A 19,275-nucleotide genomic window follows, 5' to 3' on the forward strand; every position below is an offset into this window, starting at 1 on the left:
AGCTTTCAATTTTGTGTCAGCTTAGATATAATTGTACCTCACTATGATATCTCTGGTGTGCAAGATGTATGAGACTGGAATACTTGCTTTGAAATTGTGGAGGTAGCAGGATAAAATACAATCAAACAATGGAAAATCCAGGATTGAATGTAACAATATTGTGAAAAGTAAAGTTGCCACTCACCATATAGTTACCTGAGACTTCAGTCGTGTGTGTGAGTTGCATTTGCGTGTGTGTGGGTGATTGTACATGTGTGTCTACGTATATTGTTGACGAAGGTCTTAATGGCCGAAAGCTTTATTTGTGACAGTCCTTTTGTTGTGCCTATCTTTGACTCACCATCTCCGCTCCTATCTTTGACTCACCATCTCCGCTATATGGTGAGTGGCAACTTTCCTTTTCATAATATTGTCACAGGATAAAATACGAGAGAGAGAGCCTATTTACAAATTGTACAGAAACCAGATGGCAGTAATAAGAGTTGAGGGGGCATGAAAGGGAAGCAATTGTTTAGAATGGAGTGAGACAGGGCTGTAGCCCATTCTCAATGTTATTCGATCTGCACATTGAACAAGCAGTAAAGGAGACTAAAGAAAAATTAGGAGTAGGAATTAAAAATCAGAGAGAAGAAATAAAAACTTCAAGGTCTGCCAGTGATGTTGTTATTCTGTCAGATATAGCAAAGGCCCTGGAAGAGTAGTTGAACAGAATGGACTGTTTTGAAAAGAAGACATAAAATGTACATCAACAAAAGCAAAACAAGGATAATGGAGTGTAGTCAAATTAAATCAGGTGAGCCAAAGGGAATCAGATTAGGAAACAAGATGCTTAAAGTAGTAGATGAGTTTTGCTATGTGGGCAGCAAAATAACAGATGATGGCCGAAGTAGGGTGGCTATAAAATGCAGGCTGACAACGGCAAGATAACTGATTCTGAAGAAGAGAAATTTGTCAACATTGAATATAGAATTAAGTGTTAGGAAGTCTTTTATGAAGGCATTTGTCTGGAGTGTAGACTTGTATGAAAGTGAAACATGGATGATAAACAGTTTAGATAAAAAGAGAGCATAAATTTTCAAAATGTGGTGCTACAGAAGAATGCTGAAGATTAGATGAGTCGATAATGTGACTAATGAGGAGATACTGAATAGAATTGGGAACGTTTAGCACAAGTGGACCAAAAAAAGAACCGGTTGATAGGACACATTCTGAGACATAAAGGCATTGCCAATTTTAGTATTGGAGGGAAATGTAGGGGGTAAAAATTGTAGAGAGAGGCCGAGAATGAATACAGTAAGCAGATTCAGAAGGATGTAGGCTGCAGTAGTTGTTCAAAGATGAAGAGGCTTGTACAGGATAGAGTTGGGTGGGGATCTGCACCACAATAACATATGATTGTTTTGAGGTTAAGAAAACAACCTGTGCAACTCTTCCAGATTTGAGATAGGCTTTTGACACTGTCTTCCATATTATACGTGTAAGAAAGCTCCAATACTATGGAGCTGGAGAGGATGCTCTTCATCTTATTGAGTTTTATCTAAGCAACAGAAGGCAGATGGTAACTATAAACAACCAGAGAGCAGACTCATTACCTGTTAGAATAGGTGTTCCACAGAGCTCGGTACTTGGTCCATTCCTGTTCATTGTCTATGTAAATGAGTGAACCTCGTTTTTGTCGTGTCAGGCAGGGCTGCGTGCAGATGATACAACTCTAATCACACAAGTTGATGGTCCAGAGGAGCTGTGATATAATTAAATGTAGCTATGGGCCAAAGTGTTAATTGCTTCCAGGCAAATTATTTACAAAGTAATAACATTAAAACTGAAGACATTGTGTTCAATTTAAGTGCCTCCAGTTAAAATAAAAAATAATCAAACTGTAGTAACACTGTTCACGTTTTCCGTCGCACTTCACATAGCGTATACCGGGAACTGTCTCCTAGGCATGCCCAATGTGAACTGACTGTGCACGGCCCATGCTGCCTGAGTTGTTGTTGTTGTTGTTGTTCCGCCGGCAGAGGTCGCGGCCGAATTCTCGCGTGCCCTCTGGTGGACGGGACTCTACTTGCGGCAACTACTGTCCGTGACGTGCCGTGCCGATTTGTGCCTCCCGCGATCTTTCTGGTGGCTACAGCACTCCTCCTCCTTCGGGGGGTGAAGCCACAGTGATCCACTGCGTCTGAAGGTAGAGCGTCGTGCAGGAGTGATGACCACGTCCATCGGAAGGCCTTAGTCGAGGGGATCAGCCAACCCTCGAGCCGAAACCTTCGAATACGGCTGGAAGTGACCCACACTAAGAGGTCCCCGTCGTCCCACCACCAGAGCCCGGGACAGAACGGGAGACAAGCCGTCGAACTCTGGATCCTGGTCTACCTCGGGAGGGGCAAAACCCAGTGGTGGGGACGATGGGGAAGGGACGACCACAGGTGAACCAGCCTCCTGAGAAACCGGGCCTGCGAGGGGGGCCGGCTCTCACTGGAGCATCTCTAATAATGGCGATGCCGGTGCTGGAGCTACTGGAGGCTGCCAAGGCTGAGAACCATCGCAGTGTGGTGGAGTCACAGGGGGGAGGGGCGGTAGCGTCCCCTGAGAAACCAACGTAGGTGCCGGCAATGGGGAAGCCGGTGCCCGAGGGGTTGGAGGGTGGGTGCCCAAACGTGGACATAGCTGATTTTGGTGACGACGCACCTCTCGGTCCCCCACCTGCAAGGTATAGAGCCGGCGGCCATTGCGATGCAGGACCACTACCGGTATCCAATGTGTATTGCGACCAAACCCACGTGCCCAGACCGACATACCCGGTGGAAAGCTGGGTACTCCGTTGTGTGAAGACTGGTGAGGACCATGCCGGAGGAGGTGCAGCAGAGTCCTAGGTTGACGTCCATGAAGGAGCTCTGCGGGGCTGCGTTCTCCCATCGGTGTGGTCCGGTATGCCGTCAGGAAAAATGTCAACGCCTCCTCTGCTGGAAATTCATGCACATACTTTTTCATCTGCGCCTTAAATGTGACACCATGCACTCAGCTTCTCCATTCAATTGTTGATGAAAGGGGGGAGAGCAAACGTGCCGAATACCGAAGCGCCTACAAAAATCCTGGAAGGTCTGCGAAATAAACTGAGGTCCATTGTCCGATACCAGAGTGACTGGCAGACCTACCACCGAAAAAATTTTTGCTAGTGCCTGGATTGCAACTTCTGAAGTGGTTGAGGAGCAGCGAACCACATATGGGAATCTGGAATAAGCATCAATGACAATGAGCCAAAAGCCATTGAGAAATGGGCCCGCAAAATCTATGTGAACACGTTCCCGTGCCTGGGTTGCAGGTGGCCATGAAGAGAATGCTGACCTGGGAGATGCCTGTTGGCTCGCACATTGGGAACAGGCTGCCCCCAAGTGCTCAATTTCTCTGTCAATACCGGGCCAGTACACATGTCTGCGAGCGGGGGTTTTAGTACGGGAAACACCCCAGTGCCCCTCATGTAATAACGTGAGGACCTCTCATCGCAAACTTGCAGGAACAACCACGTGAGGAGCTGTATCCTTGGTAGCCAGAAGGAGAACTCCTTCCAAGACGGAGAGGCGGTCTCGTAGAACAAAATAATTACGAAGAGGGTCCGAGGCCCGGCCTGGAGGTCGGGATGACCACCCCTGCTGAACGAGGTGAACTACTTGCCGGAGAACCGGGTCAGCTGCCATTTCCCTGGCGACTCTAGAACTAGTGATGGGAAGCCATCAACCGCTTGGCGGGATGCCACATCCAAATGAAAACATCATCATCTCCTCACGATCAAACTTAGAATCCGGGCCCACCGGAAGACGGGAAAGAGCGTCTGCATTGGCATGCTGTCCGGTAGGGCGAAAATGAGTGTCATAATGGTACTTAGAGGGGAACAAGGCCCAGCGCTGTAGTCTGTGGGCCGCCCTATCCGAAATCTGAGAGGCAGGGCCAAATAACGATATTAACGGCTTATGGTCAGTGATTAACTGAAACTTCATGCCATACAAGAAAGGGTGAAACTTGGTAACAGCGTAGACAATGGCCAAAGCCTCTTTTTCCACCTGGGAGTAATGGCCATGTGCGGGACTAAGAGTTTTAGACGCAAACGCCAGTGGGTGCTTGGAGCCATCCATGTTGCGATGGGCCAGGACTGCCCCCACCCCATACTGTGAAGCATCTGTAGCCAGGACCAACGGCTTATGGGGGTCAAAAGTAGCCAAACAAGGCGCTGACGTGAGGAGGCCCTTTAACGAAGTGAACGCTCGCTCACATGCAGGCGATCAATCAAAAGGAACAGCCTTGCGCAGAAGGCAATACAGGGGGGGTGGGGGGGGGGGTATGGTGGAAGCCCTGGGAATGAACCAATGGTAATAGGCAATCTTGCCTAAAAAAAGCTTGTATCTCCTTCAGCGAAGCGGGCCACGGAAGGTCGACGATACCTTGGACCAAACTTCCTAGTAGCTGGACGCCGTGCCGAGAGATGGTGTAGCCCACATACTCAATGGACGGTTGGAAGAAGTTTGACTTACGCAGGTTGCAATGCAAGCCCACGGGCCTGAATTTGAGAAAGAGGGTGCAAAGGTTTGTTCAAGTGTTCCTTCGCGCTGCGGCCTGTGACAATTATGTCGTCCAGGTAATTAATACAGTGAGGGATTGTCGACGTGACGTGCTCAAGATAACGCTGGAATATCACCGAGGCACTGGATATTCCGAAGGCCAACCACTGGTATTGGTAAAGGCCAAATGGGGTGTTGATGACCGCCAACCGTTTCGAGGCCTCGTCAAGTGGTATCTGATGATAAGCCTCCGAAAGATCGATTTTCGAAAAATATTGGCCTCCCGCCACGGCGGAGAATAATTCATCAGCACGAGGCAAAGTATAGGTGTCCACCACCAATTGGGAATTAATGGTGGCCTTGAAATCGCCTCAAAGACGTAATTTTTCCAAGGGTTTCCTGACAATAATGAGGGGCAAAGCCCACTCACTAGAAGAAATGGGAAGAACGACCCCTAGGGCTGTCAGCCGGTTTAGCTCTTCTTTTACCTGAGGGCAGAGAGCCAAGGGAATCTGCCTCGCGTGTAGAAAATGCGGGTGAGCCAACGCCTTCAACGTTAAGTGAGCTTCAAAGTCTGAAACACACCCCAGGCCTTCCTCAAAGATATCCGGAAAGTCAGAGATCAAAGATTCCAATGATTGATAAGGAACGTCTTCGGAGACCAACTGTATGGTGTCAGTGATAGAAAAGCTGAAATCTTGAAAGGCATCCAAGCCAAAAACGTTGCCGGAGCTCGCATCACTGACAACAATAAAAGTAATAGGCCGAGTGACTCATTTGTAAGTCACGTCGGTAGTGAATTGACCCAGTAGGGGAATGAACTGTTTACCATAACCACCTAGACGCTGGAAACTGGCACCAACGGGGGCGACCCAAGGTCAGAGTAAGTTTGTGCATTCAACAAAGAAACTGCCACACCCGTATCTACTTGCAGTTGTAATCGGCGCGACCGAACCGACACCTCGATAAAGAGTGTCTGTGCCAATGCGTCGGGAGCCTGGCCCGATGAAACTTCCTGAATGTCAACGTCCATGTCCTCTGTACCTGCTTTCTTCGATTCTTTGGAGGCTGAGCGGCAAACTTTAGCAATGTGTCCTTTTTTATTACATTTGCGACAAACGGCCCAACGCTGGGGGCACTCTGACCGATCATGATGTACATAGCACGACGCACAGGACGGTAACAGGGGCCGGCGGCCAGAACTCTGTTTATGCGCCGTGCGGGAGCAGCCGTAACGGCCGGATTGTACCGCTCGCACATCGTCCACCCCGGGCGCAGCTGCGCCCCCCTGAACTGCCGCGACATCGCACCACACTTCCAACTGTTGACCTGCGGCATGAGAAACTTCATACGACTGAGCAATGGACAGGACTTCCTCAAGGGAAGGGTCTTCTGACTGCAGGGCCCGTTGCCGGACCTCCCTATCAGGGGCCGAACGAACAATGACGTCGCGCACCATACCGTGGGCATACGACTCTCGCGACTGCTCCGTGACAAATTGACACTTGCGACTAAGTCCGTGCAGGGTAGCGGCCCATGCCTGGTAAGATTGATGGAGCTGCTTCTTGCATTGATAGACATGCGTGTGGTAGGGATAATATGAAGACAGCAATGAACAGAATGCGTCAAAAGACAAGGACGAGGGTTCCTGCACTGGCACTAGCTGCCGCAAAACTTGATACAGCGAGAGAGATATCCAAGACAAGAAAAGAGCATGACATACCTCTGCATCGGCAACATGAAACGCTTGGAAATGCTGCCGAAGGCGATGTTCATATGTGTCCCAATCCTCCGCCGTCTCGTCATACAGGGGAAAGGGAGGAGGGAACGGCGCTGGAGCAGACGGCATGGAGAGCAATGTCAGAAGCACTTGTTTCATGGTGGCCATGAGCTCCGTCTGCTGCTCAACCAAAACCCACGCTAAATCCTCCATGCCGGGGATAAGCTGCGAAACCGGAACGATGACGCATCACGCGAAAGAACGACCCTACTCGTCGCCAATTGTGTAGTAACACTGTTCACATTTTCCGTCGCACTTCACATAGCGTATACCGGGAACTGTCTCCTAGGCATGCCTGATGTGAACTGACTGGGCACGGCCCGTGCTGCCTGAGTTGTCGTTGTTGTTGTTGTTGTTCCGCCGGCAGAGGTCGGGGCCGATTTCTCGCGTGCCCTCTAGTGGATGGGACTCTACTTGCGGCAACTACTGTCCGTGACGCGCCGTGCCGATGTGCGCCTCCCATGATCTTTCTGGTGGCTACAGCACAAACTATTAGGTTTCCATATAGATCAGAAACTTAGCTGGGCAGTTCGTACAGAAAAATTGTGCTCAAAACTTTCTCTAGTGAATTATCTGCTGTTCAAACTGAGGTATAGTGTAAGTCAAACCCTACTAGTGTATGATTATTTTACATTTTTCCACTCCCACTGTACCTATGGAATTCTACTATGAGGTAATTGCCCCAGCTGAAAAACTGTATCCAAGTGGCAAGAAAAGTCTATCAGATGTATAGCAGCACTGACTCCAAGAGGCTCTCATGAAGATCATTTCACAGAACTTAATATTATGACAGCACCAAGCCACTACATGTATAATTGCTTTCTCAGTGTTAAAGAGAATGTAAATAATTTTAGCCTAAGATGTCTGTACATGATCACGCCATAAAAATTGTACAATCAATTGTTATACCCTACAGTAGGCTAGCTAAGGTTCACAACAGCCATGAATATCTAGGCCCCAGATGTTTTAATAGAAACCCAAAAGCTGCCTTTTCTCTTACCCTATAATACATTTGAGAATGTTCTAGCAGAGTGGTTTAACAAGGAAGCATACTGCTCCATCAAAGAGTATGAGGAATCAGATTTAAGTGACATAAAGTTCTGACTACTGTCATACTAAGTTGTAACAAAATACTGGTTAAAATGTTCTTACAGACATAATTTTTGCATTGTGTATAACAATGTGTCACTGATGCAAAAACTCATGAAATTTTTATATACTTTATTTATCTTAGATTTATATATAAATAATTGCACCCATAACACGTAAAATGTTCAAAGATGAATAAATTCAAATTCAAAAATTCAATATTCAAACTGTCTTTATATTGAAGACCACAACAACAACAACAAGCTTTCCTCTAGATGACCCTTAAACAGGTTAGTTTAGGAAGTGCTCGTGGGTGCTCATGGCAGTGCTGAGGATTTGTTTGCGTACCTTCCCTTCAAAGGAAAAGTCACTGCAGGTTAGGATATAGTGGGTGTGGAATGTGATTGTGGATTTGGAGTCTGTAAGACGTTGGTAGAGGCAGTGAGGCAGTGTTCAATGGAGGGGGGGGGGGGGGGGGGGGAGAATAAGGATGTTCGTGTGTAGGGAGGTGGCATCATAAGTGACATGTCAGGATTCAGGAGGTAAAAGGGGGTGGGGACGGATGATGGAAATCTGTGATGGGAGTTGTTAGTATCTTCAGTGTGGGAGGCTAGGTTTCAGGCAGTTGGTTAGAGATGTTGGTCAACAAATGCAGAAATTCTAAAATTCTTACAATGGAGCGCAGTAAAGAATTCTGGCCCAGCTCAAATTTTCAACCTCCCCATTGATGTAAATCAATGCCCACTAGGAGCTAAATGTCATTAATTCCTGTGGTATTTTCCAAATTAGACCCTTAACCTACTAATTAACTCAAAGGTGTTTCCATTGTGATGAGAGAGTGAAGATAAAATTCTCTATAGGACAGGTATTGATCAAACCAGACAAGTAGATCCTCTGTCATGATCAGTGACTGCAAATCTTTAACTTGACTGATCATTAAGTTAAGGTTTTGAACTAGTTCCACTTTATAATTTCTATACTGGGATATTTTGTAGGAAAATTTTTTTAATTGGTTGAAGTCATTTTATTGTTTGTGTATCGTTTAATCCCATTTGTACTTTTCTCTGGAATTTGTCTTTGAGGGGGTGGAAGTATTGTGAATGGTACAGAAATGTTTGGAACTACTCAAGAGAGATGTAGTTATATTTTGATGTTTTATCTTGGGAGCAGCCAGAGAAAGACCTGATACCCAAAAGGAACAAGATTTGATATGTCCTCCCAAGTTTCTGAGAGTATACCCAGAATATTTTCCAAATAATAAACAAAAACCATGTTAAATAATACATAGAGCATACAGCATGAGGACCTTCCATTGCTGTTCCAGACCAAAATGTTTAATTGTTGAACAAGCATTGTGAAGGAACACATTGAAATTTACATTGTTGAAAAATGAATGTAAACTAATCTTGCTCCTATGAAATGGCACAAAATACTGATAGAAATGTGTGTTTTAGCTCATTTCTTTGGAAAATGCAATATACCCAAACAGAAGGTTATTAAGTAAATGAAAGGATTTACTTCTTATTCAGGTTAGTTTATGGATATGTCCTGTTAGAGACTTTCTGTGGGAAGATGACAGGGCATAAATGATATTAACTGTTCTACTCAGTATAACATTAAAAAAAAAAAAAAAAAAATAGATGGGGAACAGTTCAAAGTTTGTGTATTACAGTTGTTAACAAAGATTAATTTGATGAAGCAGTTGGTAAAGAAATGTTCTTACTGTGCTTAGTGCATCTGATAATGCTTCTGAGTGATAAAAACCTATATGTGTATATAAAGCTAAATAATCAGTCTTGCTTGTAAGCAGTGTATGCAAACTGAAATTGTGTCATAAGTGAAAGTTTCTCAAAGTTTTATTAAATACAAATAGTTATATCAGTGAAACTTTCACTGTCAAATTACTGAATCCTTTCTTCTGTGAGATAAAGAAGACAATTACTACAAAACAACAAGATCTCCTATTTAATTATGTTTTAATATTGGCTGGAGAACATAGCTCATTGTGCAGGCGTGTTGCTTTCAAATTAGAAGAATCATAAATATGAGGTATACTCTTTGTGTAAGTGAAAACAACTGTATGTGTACGTTGATAATAATTATCAATCGGATCCTGAATTTTTTAATAGCGCAATTACATGTAACGTGCACCTATAATATGCTGTTGTCTAAGCTTTTAATCATGTTCTGGAAGAATTTGATTCTGATTATTTATTTATTCATTTTTTTTTTAATTTGTACATGGGGTGCATCTATAATATGCCATTATTTAAGCTTTTAATCATATTCTGAAAGAATTTTACTCCAGTTATTTATACATTCATTTTTTGAAAATTTTGCATGAGGTGAATAAGCATTGTGGCTGAGTGGAGTTCATCTGCAGCTTAGTATTAACTGTACACTGCTGCACCTTCTGTGCAAGCCAAAGATATCAGTAGGATGAACTACATGAAGCTTCAGATATATAATTTCACTTTTAATGTTAAGGATCTATTAATCTGCTAATTGTTCTTGGTTCTCTTGAGAGGCATTGGAGAAAGTTCAGTTATCTCCATTGAACTATCTGTAGCTTTTACATATACCGTATTCCGAGTTTTTCTTTCACCTTTGGCTATGTGGGCTACAGTGTTAATTTAACAGACCCACATGGGGTCTTTTGGTAAGCCGTCGTTGATGTTGCTCCAATTGTCTTTAAATGTTTATGTGATTTTAAGTGTTGCACTGATTAGCCTGGCACCTATTAAGTTTGCTATGTTGGTGATATGTGATTGTCATTTTATTGTGTACAAGTTGTCGATATTAATCTAATCTAATCTAATCTAACCATTACTTCAGACTGTTGCATACTGGGTAAGCAGGCAATGTCCTCTAGTTTTAGCCAAAGGAATGACAGTGGCCGCAGGGCGAGTGGGCAGGTAGTAAAATGGAGACTTCGCGTCAGTGTGTGTGGTGGGCCACCACTTCAGACTGTTGCATACTGGGTAAGCGGGCAATGTCCTCTAGCTTTAGCCAAAGGAATGCACGGGGCGAGTTGACAAGGAGTAAAACGGAGACTTCGCCTCAGTGTGTGTGCTGGGCCACCGACACATTGTCTTTGAGAGTTGCTACGAGGGGTTTTCTTTTATATATTTTTTTTGTTTTTTTGTCAATGTCCTTTGAAGAACTGCATAGTTGGAGATCATTAATTGCTTCAATGAGCTTCCGGCCATCAGTGTTTGCAACAGAAGATGGATAGGGACTAAGAATTTACCACTTTCGGTGATATGTTGTTATGCTTCTGTACATTTTCTTGAGAGGAAATCATTTAATTTTTGGTAAGCTGTGGTTGATGTTGCTCTAATTGTCTTTAAATGTTTATGTGATTTTAAGTGTTGCACTGATTAGCCTGGCACCTATTAAGTTTGCTATGTTGGTGATATGTGATTGTCATTTTATTGTGTGCAAGTTATCGATATTTAAGAGACTTGCCTTTCGTTGCAAGTGTTCCCTTAAATTGTGTGTTAGTAAATAATATGTGATTGTCATTTTACCTTGTACAAGTCTGTCGGTGTTAGTAATATTCATGAAGAAGAGCAGTTTCGGTTCACTTATAAGCGTATCTGTTGAAGGGACTTTCCTTTGGTTATAAGTGTTTACTTACAGGGTGACAGTTATTGAACTGTATGAAATAAATTCATCATAACTTCTGAACGGTTTGCGATATGGCATTCAAACTGCATGGTTGGCTGTGGGGCATCATGGGAATTAGTATGCACATGCATGGTTTGGTTTAACGATGAAGCCCATGTTCATTTGGATAGGTTTGCCAGTAAGCAAAATTGGCGTATTTGGGGGACTGAGAACCCGCATTTCATGATCGAGAAGTCTCTTCACCCTCAATGGGTGACTGTGTGGTGTGCAATGTCCAGTCACAGAATAATCGTTGCGATGTTCCCTGATGGCACTGTGACTACTGAATGGTATGTGAAGGTTTTGAAAGATGATTTCATCTCCATTATCCATAGTGACTCTGATTTTGCAAGATGTGGCTGATGAAAGACGAGCTCGGCCCCACTGAAGCAAGAGAATGTTTGATGTCCTGGAGGAGCACTTACGGGAGCTCATTCTGGCTCTGGGGTACCCAGAGGCCACTGGCATGGGCCTTTATTGCCCACCATCTTCTCCAGATCTAAACATGTGCGACTCGTTTTTGTGGGGCAACATTAAAGACAAGATGTACAACAAAAACCTCAAAACCCTTGCTGAGCTGAAAACAAGCATTCAGGAGGTCATCGACTACATCGATGTTCCGACACTTCAGCAGTCCGTGTCGAATTTCACTGTTCGTCTGCATCACATCATTACCAATGATGGCAGGCATATCGAACATGTTATAACCTAAATCCGAATATCTGTAGTCGTGTTTACATGTTGAATGAAGTGTGTGCACACCATAGTTTGTAACTAATTTATATTTCTTTTTCATATAGTTCAGCAATTGTCACCTTGTAAATTGTGTGTTACTATACAGTAATAGTTCGCAGCTCGTGGTCTCGCGGTAGCGCTCTCACTTCCCGAGCACGGGGTCCCAGGTTCAATTCCCGGTGGGGTCCGGGATTTTCACCTGCCTGAAGATGACTGGGTGTTGTTGTGTCATCTTCATCATCATCATTCATACCCATTACGGTCGGAGGAAGGCAATGGCAAACCACCTCCACTATGACCTTGGCTAGTACGGCGGTGCGGGCCTCCCGCTCTGTTACGGAGTATGGGACTTCATCATCATCACTATACAGTAATAGGGTGACACTGCTTGTGGTTATATTGCAGTGCATCTGGAATTGAAGCAGCTTAGTCCACCAAGCAAAATGTATGAGACAGGCGAAATACCCTCAGACTTCAAGAAGAATATAATAATTCCAATCCCAAAGAAAGCAGGCATTGACAGATGTGAAAATTACCGAACTATCAGTTTAATAAGTCACGGCTGCAAAATACTAACGCGAATTCTTTACAGACGAATGGAAAAACTGGTAGAAGCCGACCTCGGGGAAGATCAGTTTGGATTCCGTAGAAATATGGGAACACATGAGGCAATACTGACCCTACGACTTATCTTAGAAGCTAGATTAAGAAAAGGCAAACCTACATTTCTAGCATTTGTGGGCTTGGAGAAAGCTTTTGACAATGTTGACTGGAATACTCTCTTTCAAATTCTGAAGGTGGCAGGGGTAAAATACAGAGAACGAAAGGCTATTTACAATTTGTACAGAAACTAGATGGCAGTTATAAGAGTCGAGGGACATGAAAGGAAGCAGTGGTTGGGAAGGGAGTGAGACAGGGTTGCAGCCTCTCCCCGATGTTATTCAATCTGTATATTGAGCAAGCAGTAAAGGAAACAAAAGAAAAATTCAGAGTAGGTGTTAAAATCCACGGAGAAGAAATAAAAACTTTAAGGTTCGCCGATGACATTGTAATTCTCTCAGAGACAGCAAAGGACTTGGAAGAGCAGTTGAACGGAATGGACAGTGTCTTGAAAGGAGGATATAAGATGAACATCAACAAAAGCAAAACGACGATAATGGAATGTAGTTGAATTAAGTTGGGTGATGCTGAGGGAATTAGTATAGGAAATGAGACACTTAAGTAGTAAATGAGTTTTGTTATTTGGGGAGCAAAATAACTGATGATGGTTGAAGTAGAGAGGATGTAAAATGTAGACTGGCAATAGCAAGGAAAGTGTTTCTGAAGAAGAGCAATTTGTTAACATTGAGTATAGATTTAAGTGTCAGGAAGTCGTTTCTGAAAGTATTTGTATGGAGTGTAGCCATGTATGGAAGTGAAACATGGACAATAAATAGTTTGGACAAGAAGAGAATAGAAGCTTTTGAAATGTGGTGCTACAGAAGAATGCTGAAGATTTGATGGGTAGATCACATAACTAATGAGGAGGTATTGAATAGGATTGGAGAGAAGAGGAGTTTGTGGCACAACTTGACTAGAAGAAGGGATTGGTTGGTAGGACATGTTCTTGAGGCATCAAGGGATCACCAATTTAGTATTGGAGGGCAGCGTGGAGGGTAAAATTCATAGAGGGAGACCAAGAGATGAATACACTAAGCAGATTCAGAAGGATGTAGGCTGCAGTACGTACTGGGAGATGAAGAAGCTTGCACAGGATAGAGTAGCATGGAGAGCTGCATCAAACCAGTCTCAGGACTGAAGACGACAACAACAACAACAACAACAACAACAACAACAGTTCACCAAGTTTTTCTAATATGTCACTACACATTGGTGCTTATATTTATCATTTTAGCCAGCCGCGGTGGTCTAGCGGTTCTAGGCATGCAGTCCGGAACTGCGCGACTGCTATGGTCACAGGTTCGAATTCTGCCTTGGGCATGGATGTGTGTGATGTCCTTAGGTTAGTTAGGTTTAAGTAGTTCTAAGTTCTAGGGGACTGATGACCACAGATGTAAAGTCCCATAGTGCTCAGAGCCATTTATCATTTTACCACTAAACTGACTAATTTTTTGTGCTTTAGAGGGTTTCCAGATTAGTTTTATCTGGGGTCTCTGGTTTCTGAAGTTAAGTGGGGCAGATAGAGGCAGTAACTGCGGTATCTAACTGGAAATGATATCTGTTATAATATTATTCAGTGGTTGTTATTTGCAGTTCCTGTTTAGAAGCTTGAAGACGGGTCTGAACTGCACTGGAGCTAATGCTTGGCATATTTTACACCAGTTAAAGTGTCCCACTTCCTGCATTTAGTTGTTGGTCTCCATATGAGGTTATGCTTCACAATATACGAAGTTGACCAGGGCCACATTTCCAAGTACGAAACGTGTGTAGTTTTAAGACTTGCGGAGCAGTATTTGGTGTGTGGCTTAGTAGCTCTAGTTGGTTGTTGGTTCTGGCCCCTCATTTGAGTGTCATAATTAGAGAGGATTTTAAGTATCACAGAAGAGATAAACCCCAACCCTCTACTCAACCATTGCTCTTGGCACCAAGCAAAGATTTCATACAAAATTGTATTCATATTAATAAATACAAAGTGGACTGTATTCGATACATGTCATCCACAAAAATACATCAATATTGAGATCACAATATATACTGATCTACAAAGTGGCTCTCTTTCCTCGAAACTGATTGAACCTGCTCATGAGAAGAAGTCCAATGGGAAAGAGCATTATAGCATGAGCTGTCTGTAGACATATGGTTCCATATGCCTCCAGAAATTTATCAAGTACTTATCAAATCCTTATGACATAGGATTGCTGCCAAGTATGGCATTTGTGGGCTGACTTGCTATTAAGCATGTGGTCAGGGTGTTTTTGAGCATTGGTGTAGGCCTCTGTTTAACATAGGGATTCCTGTATTTACATTGCATTCAGACATACATCAACATTCATCTTAAAGTCTGAAGGACTGTGGCTGTTCTTGTAGACTCTACAGATTGTCTGGAATAATTGTGTGACAGCTGTTTTGCTCAACGATGTTAGAAATTCCAAAAGTCAGGTAACTGTGCTTACTGCCTTGTTTGAACACAAGTCTCTCAAAGCGCCATCAGCTTGTTACTTTTAATGCTGAATCCTTGATGTGTTCCTAATCACTACCCAGTTCTTCTTCTTGTCACATTCACACTTCGTAGTGGCACTCGATGTGCTGTTTTTACCAATCTGTACACATTTCTGTGCTTAGCAGTTTTTCCAGCCATTATATTGATATCTTTATTTTTAAATTCATTGAAAGTATTTTTGGCCTTCCTGTATGATGAATCTGTCCATACAGTGCCTATTATTTTTTCCATCTTTAAAGCATTTCCTAGGAGCTATTTTCCTTTCCTGTTGTTTAAAATTCAATTAGTAATTTAAGTGCTGGATTCCATTCCCATACAAATTGAAGAATTTTTTTCTGTATAGCATTCTTGAATCATTACACTCCTTTGGGGCTTATGATTTTCAGTCTATTACCCTTCCATTGTTCCTCTTTTCCACCTTCCCCCTCTGGTTCTTTGTCTGCCTTCTTCTTCTTCTATCTCCCTCTGCTTCTGGTAGAGGATCAACTGCAAGTCATTTTCTAAATAGTGAATCTCTGCACCTCTAACTGTATTTTGGTTCAATTTTTTGGTGTTTGCGACTTCATAACTTGACTTACAAAGTTCTTCCAGTATTCTAAGTCATACTTTGTTCAGCAGGCAGAAGTGCGGAACAACCACAAACACCTTCCAGAAGTCAAGGAATGCATCATCAACTTGGGCATATTTTTCAACAGGCTTCTGCATCTGTCCGATCAATAGAAAAAGGTATGGTTATTACTTGTGTTATCCATGTTGATTCATACAGATAACTTTCACCCTCCAAAGGGAAAAAAATATACTAGGATAAAATTTGTTCTACAGTAAACTGATGGAGAGGGCTTGACCTGTTATAATGAATCATGATATACTGCTTGAGAGATGGAATTCCATTACAGTGGTTCCTTTCCTTTTGTATAAGGTGTAAATATTTATTTTAACCCCTCTGACATTTCCAGTAGCAGTTGTTCCTTGAGTGGTTAAGCCATTTCCACACAAAAATGACGTACTGAAATCATATTTTGATATTAATGTCAGACAGAAGTACATTACCCAAAAAATTATCATTCTCATAATACACTGAAGAGCTAAAGAAACTGGTACATCTGCCTAATAACATGTAGGGCCCCCACAAGCATGAAGAAGTGCCGCAAGTGCAGCAACATGATGTAGCATTGAGTCGACTAATGTCTGAAGTAGTGATGGAGGGAATTGACACTATGAATATTGCAGGGCTGTCCATAAATCCGTAAGAGTGTGAGGGGGAGGAGATCTCTCCTGAACAGCACATTGCAAGGCTTCTCAGGTATGCTCAATAATGTTAATGTCTGGGGTGTTTGGTGACCAGCGGAAGTGTTTAAACTCAGAAGAGAGTTTCTGGAGGCACTCTGTAGCAATTCTGGATGTATGCGGTGTCACATTGTCCTGCTGGAAGTGCCCAAGTCTGGCAGAATGCACAATGGGCATGAATGGATGGCAGTGATCAGATAGGATGCTTACAGCCGAACTAAGTTAATAATTGGCTACTTCTACCGACCCCCAGACTCCGATTATATAGTTGCTGAACAGTTCAGAGAAAATTTGAGTCTCATAACAAATAAATACCCCACTGATACGGTTATAGTTGGTGGGGACTTCAACCTTCCCTCGATATGTTGGCAAAAATACTTGTTCAAACCAGTGGTAGGCAGAAAACATCTTCCGAGATTGTCCTAAATGCTTTCTCCGAAAATTATTTCGAGCAGTTAGTCCACGAACCCACGCGAATTGTAAATGGTTGCGAAAACACACTTGACCTCTTAGCCACAAACAATCCAGAGCTGATAGAGAGCATCATGACTGATACAGGGATTAGTGATCACAAGGTCGTTGTAGCTAGGCTCAATACCGTTTCTTCCAAATCCACCAGAAACAAACGCAAAATAATTTTATTTAAAAAAGCGGATAAAGTGTCACTAGAAGCCTTCCTAAGAGACAATCTCCATTCCTTCCGAACTGATTATGCAAATGTAGACGAGATGTGGCTCAAATTCAAAGATATAGTAGCAACAGCAATTGAGAGATTCATACCTCATAAATTGGTAAGAGATGGAACTGATCCCCCATGGTACACAAAACAGGTCCGAACGCTGTTGCAGAGGCAATGGAAAAAGCACGCGAAGTTCAGAAGAACACGAAATCCCGAAGATTGGCTAAAATTTACAGACGCGCGAAATTTGGCACGGACTTCAATGCGAGATGCCTTTAATAGGTTCCACAACGAAACATTGTCTTGAAATTTGGTAGAAAATCCGAAGAAATTCTGGTCGTATGTAGTGTACACAAGCGGCAAGACACAGTCAATACCTTTGCTGCGCAGTGCCGATGGTACTGTTACCGGCTGTTCCGCTAAAGCGGAGTTATTGAACGCAGTTTTCCGAAATTCCTTTACCAGGGAAGACGAATGGAATATTCCAGAATTAGAAACACGAACAGCTGCTAGCATGAGTTTCTTAGAAGTAGATACCTTAGGGGTTGCGAAGCAACTCAAATCGCTTGACACAGGCAAGTCTTCAGGTCCAGATTGTATACTGTTTAGGTTCCTTTCAGATTACACTGATACAATAGCTCCCTACTTAGCAATCATATACAACCACTCTCTCACCGATAGATCTGTACCTACAGATTGGAAAATTGCGCAGGTCACACCAGTGTTTAAGAAGGGTAGTAGGAGTAATCCATCGAACTACAGACCTATATCATTGACGTCGGTTTGCAGTAGGGTTTTGGAGCATATACTGTATTCAGACATTATGAATCACCTCGAAGGGAACGATCTATTGATATGTAATCAGCATGGTTTCAGAAAACATCGTTCTTGTGCAACGCAGCTAGCTCTTTATTTGCACAAAGTAATGGCCGCTATCGACAGGGGATCTCAAGTTGATTCCGTATTTCTAGATTTCCGGAAAGCTTTTGACACCATTCCTCACAAGCGACTTCTAATCAAGCTGCGGTCGTATGGGGTATCGTCTCAGTTATGTGACTGGATTCGTGATTTCGTGTCAGGTAGGTCACAGTTCGTAGTAACAGACGGCAAATCATCGAGTAAAACTGAAGTGATATCAGGTGTTCCCCAGGGAAGCGTCTTGGGACCTCTGCTGTTCCTGATCTATATAAATGACCTGGGTGACAATCTGAGCAGTTCTCTTAGGTTGTTCGCAGATGATGCTGTAATTTACCGTCTAGTAAGGTCATCCAAAGACCAGTATCAGTTGCAAAGCAATTTAGAAAAGATTGCTGTATGGTGTGGCAGGTGGCAGTTGACACTAAATAACGAAAAGTGTGAGGTGATCCACACGAGTTCCAAAAGAAATCCGTTGGAATTGGATTACTCAATAAATAGTACAATTCTCAAGGCTGTCAATTCAACTAAGTGCCTGGGTGTTAAAATTACGAACAACTTCAGTTGGAAAGACCACATAGATAATATTGTGGGGAAGGCAAGCCAAATGTTGCGTTTCATTGTCAGGACACTTAGAAGATGCAACAAGTACACTAAAGAGACAGCTTACACTACACTACACTCGTTCGTCCTTTGTTAGAATATTGCTGCGCGGTGTGGGATCCTTACCAGGTGGGATTGACGGAGGACATCGAAAGGGTGGCAGCTCATTTTGTATTATCACGTAATAGGGGAGAGAGTGTGGCAGATATGATACGCAGGGATGGAAGTCATTAAAGCAAAGACGTTTTTCGTCGCAGCGAGATCTATTTACGAAATTTCAGTCACCAACTTTCTCTTCCGAATGCAAAAATATTTTGTTGAGCCCAACCTACATAGGTAGGAATGATCATCAAAATAAAATAAGAAGAAATCAGAGCTCGAACAGAAAGGTTTAGGTGTTTGTTTTTCCCGCGTGCAGTTCGGGAGTGGAATGGTAGAGAGATAGTATGATTGTGGTTCGATGAACCCTCTGCCAAGCATGTAAATGTGAATTGAAAAGTAGTCACGTAGATGTAGATGTACATACGTGTCACCTGTCTAGATGTATGAAGGGTCCCATATCACTCCAGCTGCACACACCCCACGCCATTACAGAGCCTTCACCAGCTTGAACAGTCCCCTACTGACATCCAGGCTTCATGAGGATGTCTCCATTCCCATACACATACACATCCATCTGCTCGATACAATTTGAAACGAGACTCGTCCAACCAAGCAACATGTTTCCAGTCATCAACAGTCTAATGTCGGTGTTGACGGGCCCAGGCGAGGTGAAAAGCTTTGTGCCTTTGGTCATCAAGGGTAG

At 43.2% G+C, this 19,275-nt stretch overlaps 1 protein-coding gene across 1 annotated transcript in view; it reads left to right on the forward strand.

Annotated features, from left to right (window-relative positions):
* LOC124803150 (lysosomal-trafficking regulator) overlaps positions 1-19,275 on the forward strand; it is a 593,053-nt gene that overhangs the window by 401,056 nt on the left and 172,722 nt on the right. Inside the window, exon 38 of the mRNA XM_047264331.1 lies at positions 15,602-15,712. Coding sequence (XP_047120287.1) covers positions 15,602-15,712 — 111 coding nt within the window. The remainder of the gene's footprint in view (positions 1-15,601; positions 15,713-19,275) is intronic.

This window comes from Schistocerca piceifrons, chromosome 6, assembly GCF_021461385.2.
Source record: "Schistocerca piceifrons isolate TAMUIC-IGC-003096 chromosome 6, iqSchPice1.1, whole genome shotgun sequence".
Taxonomy (NCBI): domain Eukaryota; kingdom Metazoa; phylum Arthropoda; class Insecta; order Orthoptera; family Acrididae; genus Schistocerca; species Schistocerca piceifrons.